Consider the following 12,167-nt stretch of genomic DNA (forward strand, 5'->3'; position numbering starts at 1 on the left):
ATCTTGCAAGTGATACAGAAAACATTGATACTAATTCCAAAGTAATGTGTAAAATATTCAACGATAAAAATCATCAAAAACTTTTATTACGTAAAGGTGTGTACCCGTATCAGTACATAGCAGATGCAGACAAATTTGAAGAACAGCAATTGCCAGCAATTGACTCATTTTACAGTACACTTAGTAACACTGCATTGCAAGTAGAAGATTACGAGCATGCGCAGAAAGTTTGGTGCGAATTTAACATAAACTCATTGGGTGAATATCATGATCTTTACCTTTTGTCAGATTGCTTACTGCTGGCAGATATTTTTCAAAATTTTAGGTCTGTATTTTTTGCAATTTACAAACTGGATGTATCACACTTTGTATCGTTACCACATTTTTCGTTGAATGCAATGTTATATTTGACTAAAGTACGTTTAGAATTAATTAGCAATGCTGATATGAACTTGCTCATAGAATCTGGTTTACGCGGTGGATTGTCAGTCATTCCCCACCGTCATGCAGTCGCAAACAATAAATATATGGGCGCAAATTATAACCCAGCTATTGAAAATAGTTTTTTGCTCTATCTTGATTGTACAAGCTTATACGCACATACAATGATTGCCTACAAACTACCTGAATCAAATTTCAGATTTTTATCACAAGATGAAATTACAGCTTTAGGCGATTTTACAAGCATTCACGATGAAGCCGACACTGGCTATATAGTTGAAGCAGACCTGTCCTATCCAGTTAATTTACATGATTTACATAACAGCTTTCCCCTAGCACCATTAAAAGATCAGCCGCCTTACAACCTGTTCTCTTCATATCAAACAGACAACACTGTTGCTCTGCACAGAGAAGCGGCTGCGCGCCGCCTGTCTCCCGACACGAACGCTAGCACCGCCGCGTCATCACGTCTTTTAGCCACCCTTTATAATCGTAAACGATATGTACTCCACTATAGAAATTTGAAACTTTATTTAAGCTTGGGCATGAAATTGACTGCTGTACATAGAGTAATCGCTTTTCATCAGTCATACTGGCTTAAACCGTTTATTGATTTGAATGCACAACTGAGAAAGGAAGCAAAAAATTCATTTGAATGTACCCTCTTTAAATTTCTTTCAAATAGTCTGTTCGGAAAATTGATGGAAAATAATAGGAAAAGAATAGATTTTAAGCTAATTACTTGTCAGAAAAAATTGGAAAGTTTGATTGCAAAACCAAGCTATAAACGATGGATTGTGTTTGACAAAGACTTTGTCGCCGTACAAATGTGTAAAACAGAAATAAAATTAGATCGACCAATTTATGCTGGTTTTTCAATTCTTGATTTGAGTAAATTTACAATGTTCAATTTCCACTACAACATTTTCTTGAAAATGTTCGATCCAAGCTGTGTTAAATTATGCATGACCGATACAGACTCGTTGCTATATCATATCAAATCGGACGATATCTATGCAGTCATCAAACAAAATCTTCAACATTTTGACACAAGTTCTTATCCTGTCACACATTGTTGTTATAGTCAATTGAACCGCGGTGTGCCTGGCACATTTAAAGATGAATTAAATTCTGCCATTATTACCGCTTTTTGTGGTCTTCGTGCAAAACTTTACAGTTTTGAATATGTACTAAGCAGTAGTGCTAGTAGCAGTAGTAGTAGTAATAGTAGTAGTAGTAGTAGTAGTAGTAGTAGTATTAAGGATAGTTCTTATGAAAAATTTAGTAAGCACACAGCTAAAGGTGTAGCGAGAACAATTATAAACAATAAACTAAGATATAATATGTACATGAAATGTCTGACAGATAGATTAGTTCAACATGAATGCTTTTCACAATTACGCAGTTATTCACATGATATTTATCAAATATCGTGCGACAAAGTTGCATTATCACCATTTGACACAAAAAGATACATTGAATCAAACGGTATAGATACGAAAGCGTGGGGTCATTATTTAATAGAAGAGAGAAGAAGAGAAGATATTGATAGGAGCAGCAGCAGGACGGCTAGTGGCTCTGGTGTTACGCCAGACTGATCGTATCGCAGCAGTGAGAGAGAGAGAGAGAGAGCGAGAGGAAAAATGTGTGAGGAAAGTGGAGCAAGAAGCTATTAGTGAAACCAGTTCATATTAGATACAACAAGCACCGCTCCGACACAGCTCAGTGTTGTGTCGAACACGAAGAAGAAGGTGGCAGAAACAACATCCGTCGAAGACGAAGAAGAAGAAGAAGACGAAGAAAGATCGCTGTTGAAGACAGCAGAGCAGTGCTGCAGGTGTGACTGAACTCTAGCAAAAACAATCATGCACGCACGCACAAGCACGCGCGCACACACATTCATGTGGGGGAGAACAGAACGAAACCCCAAATATGTCAGATTTGCAACAGAAAATTGCTCAGGAATTACACCGTCCAGCGCGAAGAAAATTCAACAGATGTAAATATATATTAAAAGGAATAAAAGACCTCATTCAAATTGATTTAATTGAATTGCCAGAATTTGCTAGAGCAAACAACGGCTATCGTTATGTTTTGATTGCAATTAATTGTTTTTCACGTTATGCTTTTGCTGAACCATTAAAAACTAAAACAGGAAAAGAAGTTGAACGAAAATTAGCACGAATATTAGTGTTAAATAAAGGTATAAAAAATGTGCAAAGTGATTTAGGTCTTGAATTTTACAATAAGGATGTTAAACAACTATTCGATAGGTTAAACATTAATCATTACAGTGTATTTTCTGAAATTAAGGCAGCTTTTGTTGAAAGATTGAACCGAACACTGAAATCACTTTTGTATGAACGACTAACTGCTAGCGGTACGCAAAAATGGTTAAACATTTTGCCGGACATTGTTTATCAATATAATGACACTATTCATACAGCGATTGGCATGACACCGGCCAGTGTTAGACGACGTCATGAAAAGCATTTGATCATGTTACAGTTGAAAAAGACAAAGCAATCGCATACAGTTTATCGTCCAAAGTTTGCATTAGGTGACGTAGTGCGAATAAGTAAGTTTCGTCAGGTTTTTGATAAAAGTTTTAGATTAAATTGGTCGCCAGAACTGTTTATAATTCATGGTGTTTATCCCACACAACCGCCAACCTATGTAATTCGCGATCTTAACAATGAAATCATACAAGGTAGATTTTATAGTGAATAATTGATGAAATAGTATATTTCGCACCTAGGGCCGAAAATGAGACTTTTCTGGCTCGAAATAGGTTTTCAAGTCCGAGGCCGTAGGCCGAGAACTAGAAAAGATTGAGAGCCAGAAACACATTTTTGCCCATGGTGAGAACGTTATTTTTCGCCACACAGAAAAATAAACAATATAAATATGAGAATAATTTATTGTTTATTAGGCACTTCCGAAAGCAAAGGAAGGTCATAGCTCTAGCAAATCTGAGGTAATCTGAATATCAGGAAATTGTCCAAGTATTTTTATTTTTTATTCTGATTTGTCTAAATAACCTAAAAGATTATGTTCAATTATGTAAGAGGTTGAGTTTATACTTTTTATTCTTCCAATTGACAATAAGATGATTTTATTATAATTGTTTTGATTCTTGAATAATAAACACAAATAATGAAAAATTTTTTGATCAGCTGGTTTAGCACTGAAATTTGGCCAATCTGAATGTCAACGTCAACAATGCTTGTTGTCGTTGACTTCGGAAGTTTAGGTTAGAAGTTCTATCCTACTCTGAAAATCGAATTTGAATAATTTATAATATATAAATCTATTCATCCAAATGAAATGATATTATCTTATTGCAGAATACTTATTCAACTCTAGAAGCATAAACTGATTCCGTTTCATAAACCATTTTGTAAACACGTTCACATCAAATCAGAATCAGCTGACTTCAAGGTTATTTTACAGCCCTAGGGCCGTAAAACTTTTACCAGCCTGGTCAGAAAACAGTCATTTTCGGCCTCTATATGACGCACAAAAACCAGCTCATTACATCCAAGTGGGGCGAAAACAAACTTAACACCGTCCGAACAAAATACATATTTAGTTGAACGAATAATACGAAAATCAAACAATAAATATCTTGTTAAATGGTTAGGCTTTGATAAAACTAGCTGGATAGATAAGAGTGATATTATTACTCCGTCTGTAAAACAGAAGAAACTGTGTGCAATGCGCAAAAATCATTAAATTTATTTGCATATTGTTTCAGATATGATATAAACATAATGTCAATGGCAATGGCTGCGCCACTGTTGTTCTATTTGCTGAATGGTAACGATGCGTGTAGTGTTATTAAAAGAATAATTGATCTTTTGTGTATGCTTAAAGCGATGTGTGTAAAACGTGTTGATATTGAAAAATGCTTTCTAGTTAGCTTATGTAAAAAAACATTAGGTAATGTCAGTGTTACTGTTGATGATGATGATGATAGTAGGTATCATTTAAGTATATGCTCATATAACAATGTATTTTTAAAAGATGCAATTCAAAATGCAAGCAGCGTATTTGATGTAGTAGATACTTGTATCTGTGCTCAATTTTCTATGCAACTAAACATACTTTACTCGCAAATTAAATCAATAGACTTTAATGTAGCTGATGTTGATGAAGATGATGATGATGATAAGAAAAAAGAAAAGATATTTATTTATATTTTAGATTATTGCATGTCAAAGGCTAATCTTAATTAATGCGTGTGAAGCGGTGACGCTGCTAACAGCTATACTGTATTATGTGAAAGGGAAAAACACACGCTTTGTAATAATTTACAATTTTTTTATAAAATTAGCAAAAAACACTGTCAACTTTGTATGTATTATCACTGTCTCAGATTCGCCGCCACTTACCTTACTGCAGCTGTCAACTTTGTATGTATTTTCAACTTTTTATGTATTGTCAACTTTGTATTTTGTAAGATATTGTCAACACACTTATTTTAGCTGCTGCTAAATTTGTATGTATCTAGTATTTTTAATAAACTGTGAACATTGTATGTGCGTGTTTTCTTCATTCATAAACCGCTTGTAGTATACACACACACACACACACACACACACATACACATCGGATGTAGCGATGTTAACAGCATAGTTGAACTGTAGACACGCATGTGTAAACAGCAAGCGCGCGCAGCAAGAGTTAATGATTAGTTGTTATTATTATGACGACAGCAAAAGAGTCAATAGCAATAGTTAACTTTGATAATCTAATTGTAGATACAAAACAAGTGGGCAAAAATTGTCTAGATAGAAAAAAGCATGGTGAGTTTTTGCCAAGTTCAGCTAGAATCCTAATTTGTGGTGCATCAAATTGTGGAAAGACAAATGTACTGCTGAATTTAATATTCGATAAAAATGGATTAAAATTCAAAAACCTATACTTGTTCAGTAAGTCTTTGTATCAGGAAAAGTATAAATTATTGGATGTTGTTTTTTCAAAACTCAAGTGTGTAAACTACTATAAATCTGACAACATTGAAAGTATACTGCAACCGAATGATATTGACACTCATTCACTGATAATATTTGATGATTTGAATGTTACACGTGTGCCGCAAATACGTAATTTTTTCACAATGGGCAGACACAAAAGCATAGATTGTGTGTACTTAATTCAAAGCTATGGCGCAATTTCAAAACATCATATCAGAGACAACGCAAATATGCTGATTATTTTTAAAATGGATATGCACAATTTAAAATTGATATTTAGAGATTTTGTTGGAACTGATATGACATTTGTTGCATTCAGAAATCTATGTTCAGATGTTTGGCAAAGCGGTGGCGGAAATCATAGTTTTATTTCAATTTTCACTGAGTGTAAACCAGATGCTGGTAAATATCGTAATTGTCTTGGTAAGTATATTGATCCAAGTGTGTATAGCAGCAGCAGCAGCACCAATTGACATGTGTCAATTCTCATCATTTGTTGTTGAGCCAGTGTAGGTGAAAGAACTAATTATCGTTCTACTACTAGCAATATGCGTAAAATTAAATTAAAAAGAAAAAAACAAAGTAGACAAAGAGGAGGGCGAGGACGTGGACGAAGACGAGGACTAGTGCAACGTGATCATCATCATCGTCATACTAGTAAAGTAATTGACAGGATAAAAGGTTTGCGTAAGTCAATTATTAATAAACATAGATCATTAACTAGTATGATTAGGGAAAATGATTCAATTAGACAAAAATCATTAGAACCAATTATTAATCCACTAAAACAATTGAAAGATACACTTGTACAACATGCACACACTAGTAGCAGACTTAAAGAAGAATCAGAGGACGATGAGGAGGAGGAGGAGGAGGAGGAGGAGGAAGAGAGGGAGGAGAAAGACGCGGACAAGGAAATGGATGTGGATGAGGGTTTGAATAGATCTAATGTAAGTGATATTTTGAATAAAACAACAGTGGATTTTATTGATGAGTATATACGTGAATTTCATAAAGAAAAACTAAATAATTGTATATCTTATGGTATATGTTATGATAGTAAACTAAATGAATACTATATGGGTGTAAAGGATATTAGTATTGCCAATGGTTATTCAATTATCGACAATAATAAGTATCGTTTAACAGTTGGTTTGTGTGAACTTCTATTAAAAAAACAGCCTGACCAGAAACTGTACACAGAACGTGATTTAAGAAAATATCGTTATATATTGCAGCTTACCGCTGCTCATTCAGATAGACGCGGTTATGTAAAGAGAAATACAGGCTATAAATCACAAATTATTCAATCTTTATTTCCATCGAGTAGTAGTAGTAGTAGGAAAACAAAAAGATCTAGGATTGATGATGCAGCAGCTGTTAGTGGTATGGGTTTTATAAGAAATGAATCTACTAGTCGACAGTATGTCTACTGGGATAATCCAAATGAACTGATAGACAGATTAAATATTCTGCTTTCATCACAGCAGGCGGGAAATAGATCACATTCAGTTGAAATAGCTTCTATTATTGAAGAACTGAAAGAAAGTGGTATTATATTAGGAGGCAATGCTGCTTTTAGTCGTTAGTATGTGTTTAACACTTGACAAGGACAGAGATGTCGGGCAGTAGCGCCGCTGCTGTGAGTAGTACAATAGATCGATTTGGTAGGACACATCATGTGTTTAATACAACAGCACTGCCACCATTAGTTTTAAACAGTGGTTGTGAATCATCAGCAGCAGCAGAAGCAACATCGTCATTAGTGGCAGCAAGTAGAGAATATTTAGACAGTAAACTACTAGAATTATCATCAAATATATTCAATAAACTTCAGTCTGATCCATTGTCACCGCTAGTTAACAGAGAATACTTGGACAGTAAATTGCTTGAAATATCATCAAATATATTCACTAAACTACAGTCTGATTCATCATCACCGCTAGTTAACAGAGAATACTTGGACAGTAAATTGCTTGAAATATCATCAAATATATTCACTAAACTATAGTCTGATCCATTGTCGCCGCTAGTTAACAGAGAATACTTGGATAGTGAATTAAAGGAAGTTTCAACTAGTATAATCCAAAAACTACAGTCTGATCAATCATCACCGCTAGTTAACAAAGAATACTTGGACAGTAAATTGCTTGAAATATCAACAAATATATTCACTAAATTGCAAACTGAATCATCTGATTTAGTAGATAGGAAATATTTAGACAGCAAATTACTTGCAATATCAACTAGTATATTCCAAAAACTACAGTCTGATTTAATTACTAAAAAAGTGTTTGAAAGTAAATTGCATTCAATGTCTGATATATTGAAGGAGATAGCACAACAAAAACAGTATTTCGATTCACAATTGAAAACATTGTCTAAATCAATTAGTGATGATATTGAATTAAAGTATGTTAGTAGGTCGTTGTTTGATCAGAAATCAGACGAATTGAAGACATTATGTGAACAACAAAGTAAAAACAATAGTTTAAAACATGTTAATACAGATTTGCTAGAAACTAAATTGAAAGAATTAAAAGACAATCTACTTGCACAAACTAAACTTAACTTTATTAACAGGCAAGATTATAATTTGAAAGTAGTTGATCTAGAAACAACATTCAATATTATGTTTGCTGAGGTGCAAAAGAAACTTGATGAAAAAAATTTAGCTTTTGGTGAGAAGCTAAAAGATGACATTATGCAGATGATTATGAAAGGTGAAGATTTTCAGAAATATTTAAATGAACAGTTGTTCAACTTCTCATACTATTTGATTGCACAATATGTCAAAAAGAGGTACATCTTTGACATGAGTGAAGCTGTACAACATAATTTGAATTCTGATCAGGTGCAAGAGTTGTTTTTGAAAAGAATGTTCAGTGATAGGCGACCAAGTGATGCAGGAAAAAAAAGAAAAAAATATGACTGGGAAATAGATTAGTAGTAGTGTAGTTTGAGAGTTTAGTGCTAGTAGTGATATCTGTGATTTTAAAGATTTTAAAGATTTTAAATGTGGGGATATTTTTAATATGCTAATTGGCACCACTTAATTGCTGAAGCAGGTATTAACTGGGGCAGATGTTTTTGACAGTTGCTACAACAAAGATGGCCGTCGGGGGCACTTCCTGGGGAACCTCTTCCTTGGGGCGGGGGTGGGGGATGACAGATGTTTTTGACAGAACACCTGCTACAACAAAGATGGCCGTCGGGGCCTGGGGAACCTCTTCCTATTGGTTGGGGCGGGGACTTTGGTGGGGTCAAAATGGCCGACACTAGGGAAGGGGGGGTGGAGGGGGAAGGGGGCCGCCATTTTGGTCACGCCCCCTCGCTTCCTATTGGCTGGGGGCGTGGTCAAAATGGCGGACTATGGCAGGGGTGGTGGAGGGGGAGGAAAAAGGGGCGTGGCCACGCCCCTCACTTCCTATTGGCTGGGGTGTGGTCAAAATGGCGGACTAGGGCAGGGGGGGTGGAGGGGGAGGCCACACCCCTCGATTTCTATTGGATAGGCAGCTCTCTCAAAACACCACTACTTTGAATCACTGTTTTCAACATTGCTAGTTCAACATTGAAGCTTCCCGATCAGAGGCTTTTTCGAATAGTCAAGCTTGTTAGAGATATCTTGAAATACGGTAATCCGAACTATTTTAAAGATGATTTCAAATTTGTCTCTGAAGGTAGGAGGATAGATGCTTCACATACTAGAACCGGAGAAAGTACCCAATCATCGAACTACTATTTTCACAAAATCCTTCTTAGTCAGTGCCTGTCGTGCATGGAATACACTTCCTGTTTCTATCAGGTCTATCGAGAGCCGAGCGAGCTTCAACCTGACTTTAAAAAAACATATTTTGGAGCAAATGACTGAAACTGTCCGGCCCTAGAACGATCACATGACAACCATCCCTCACCCATTCCACCAATATAAACCTTTAAACCATGTTATAGAACGAATTGTATATATATAGATATATATTATAAACTCATGTTATTTCAATTATCCACTGCATACTGCTGTATATTACTGAAATTTGATAACCCTGATCTACTTTCAGCCTACTTCATTTTATTAATCAATTATTTGATCTTATCTACCTATATAATTATTTTACTTTATCAATATTCTGTTTTTTTTTCTCTTCAATATTCATATTGATTAAAACTTTTACAATATTTCCATTAATAAATAAATCCTTAGTTTAAATAACGAAATTAACGTTTTGGTAGAGAGTTAGTGGGGAGGATATTTTTATTATTCTTCCCAAAGAATGGACATTGATATGTCCAAAGCTCCGCCAATTTATGTAGATGCATAACAATATGATTATTATCTATAGTTATTATATTAAAAATTGCTTTTTCATATCATATACAGTTCTATAGTTATTTTCCTAGTCTATATTATGTAAATTCATCTATAATTTTGCTGTATTGTAAGCTATTGTATATAAGTGTATAAGCCAGTATATATTGTAATCTACATAAATAAAGTACTCAATCAATCAATCAATCAATTTTCTATCATAGCACTGCCGAGACCGTTAATATGAGAAAAGTATCTTCAATTTCTTGATGTTTTTAAACGGTCGAATCTTACATTACGAACAAATTTAATCATGGATCGTTTACAGCAAATGAAATTTTGAGTAATCGGTTATCAAAAAGTGAGAATACAGGCCCAAAAATTAAAATATTTTTCTCACCTGACTAAAATTACCTGATAGAATAGCTTTATTTGATTAGTAATTAGTGAGTCAATTATGTAAACAAGCCGATTGAAGATAGTGCTCGGCAAGGAAGTTACAATATTATTCACTTCTTACTTTCAGCATTGGTTGTATGAGAAGCATCCATGTTATATGGAAGGAATGCTGACATTATAAAGTGAATCTCACTATAGCTGTTGTTGAGCTGGTTGGTAGAACTGCTGTCAGTCTGGTTTAGCGACTCGCGTCTGGCGTCTCTTTGTCTGTGGTCAGTCGCACGCGGGGGTGCTACTGCTTATGAGAGGAGAATTATTCGGCTATCGGTATCGGTTGGTAAGTAGTTTTCAGTTGAGCTGGCGAGTTGGCAAGGTGAGGTGTGTCAGCGACGATCAGCTCCACTGATGTCGAGTCTTCACCACTAAGCGATCTATCGTGATGCTTCTGTTGAACAGAATGCGATCAGTAGTTAATTGATGGTTGCTGTTGAACAGAGAATTTAAAAATGCTGTTTCAAAACGGTACAGACAAGGTATACTGTCTCCAGTTCCTAAAAATAATGTTCAAACTACTTGTGAACTATTGTATACAGGTAGAGTAGAAGTTGTGTTTTTCAATCATGTCAGTAATGACAAATGTTGTTTTTGTTGTTGTTTTGGTTAGCGCTCAGGCCTCACAAGTCATTTATGTTGATAAATGTTGTCCTCTGGAAGAGCGTTTATCAAACAAACTTGAGTGCTCGCCTGCAAAGACAACAACTGATAACGATTGGCTTGCCGGTGAGCTGTCAGTAGTATCTGGAGATCTGCCAATCGCTCTTTACGACGATAGTCGCAGTCGCTGTCAAGACGTCGACTTCACTCTACTCTCCGAGGACTTCTCGCTGCTGCAGGATGGCTCTCTCCATGTGGTACAGGATATGCAGAATGTGACGTTGCCAGGTGGGTCTTTCTGCATAGACCGCATGCAGGATTATGATGCGATCGTCATCCTGGTGTGTCCCTGCGCCAACAATGTCTGTGTCCAGAAGTGCTGCCACCATCCTTACGTACTCCACATATCTACGAATGGCAATTACGCAAACTGCCAACAACCAACTCAACAAACTGTCGAGTGGTCTCTGCAGTTCTGGAAGTATCAATCAGGTTGGTTACAAAATAATTTACTTCCTTATTCAACATTTTCTCTAAAAAAAAATTGTCTATCTTATTTCAGCGCACAAGTTATATTTTGCCGGTAATAGCGCCTACTATTTAATATCTATTTAAATATGGGGTAAAAAACTTAAAGTAGTTGGCTTTAAAGATGTTTAGTAGTTTGTGGTTATGAATAGATTGAGAAAAAAAAATTATATTGAAATGACAACATTTATAATAGGATAATAGCTTGTCTTGTGAGAGGTGAGATTGATCATTCATACAGTTTTAACTCAAAAGAGAAAGGCTCTATTTTACAGTAACAAAACATGAATTAATAGAACTATGCTAATATGATATTTATTGATAATTAGAACTATGATAATATGAATAATTAATAACAATAATTGAAGAAATAGAATGTAAAGTACGGTAACGCAATAAGATTTACCAAATTGTTAATAAGAACTAGCTGTATGTTTATAAGTTCGTAAGTGAATGTTTCATAAGAGTTGTGTGATTTGAACCATATCGGAATTAAATGCTATTCCCGGTTGCTATAGACACTCCTATAAATAACTGTTTTGACCATCTTATTCATTAATAACTCAGTTTTTTAAAGACATTTTGTTGTATACCAGTCATTGAAAAAACATAATACACGCTATTTTGGGGGGGATGATTCTCAAAACAGAATCAAATCATGAGGAGGGAGTCCCCAAAATAGGTCAGCAGTGTAAAATGATTACTGAAGACTTTTTTCCATTTAGGAGTACCGTACTGTGTTTCGATTTCATTTGAATTACATTTATTTTAGCAGTGGGACATTATTTCTATGTATGGTAGATGTGTTTCAATTATATTTCCAACTTCCAAACAGCAACCACTGGGAGTCATTAATCTAG

At 35.1% G+C, this 12,167-nt stretch overlaps 1 protein-coding gene across 1 annotated transcript in view; it reads left to right on the forward strand.

Moving 5' to 3' along the window:
- Positions 1–10,370: 10,370 nt before the first annotated feature.
- The window catches only part of LOC111050182, a 117,358-nt gene continuing 115,561 nt past the window's right edge, over positions 10,371–12,167 (forward strand). Inside the window, exon 1 of the mRNA XM_039441521.1 lies at positions 10,371–11,271. Within this exon, the coding sequence (XP_039297455.1) occupies positions 10,746–11,271 (526 nt within the window). The 5' untranslated portion in view covers positions 10,371–10,745. The remainder of the gene's footprint in view (positions 11,272–12,167) is intronic.

Source organism: Nilaparvata lugens, chromosome X (assembly GCF_014356525.2).
Source record: "Nilaparvata lugens isolate BPH chromosome X, ASM1435652v1, whole genome shotgun sequence".
In the NCBI taxonomy this organism is placed as follows: Eukaryota; Metazoa; Arthropoda; class Insecta; order Hemiptera; family Delphacidae; genus Nilaparvata; species Nilaparvata lugens.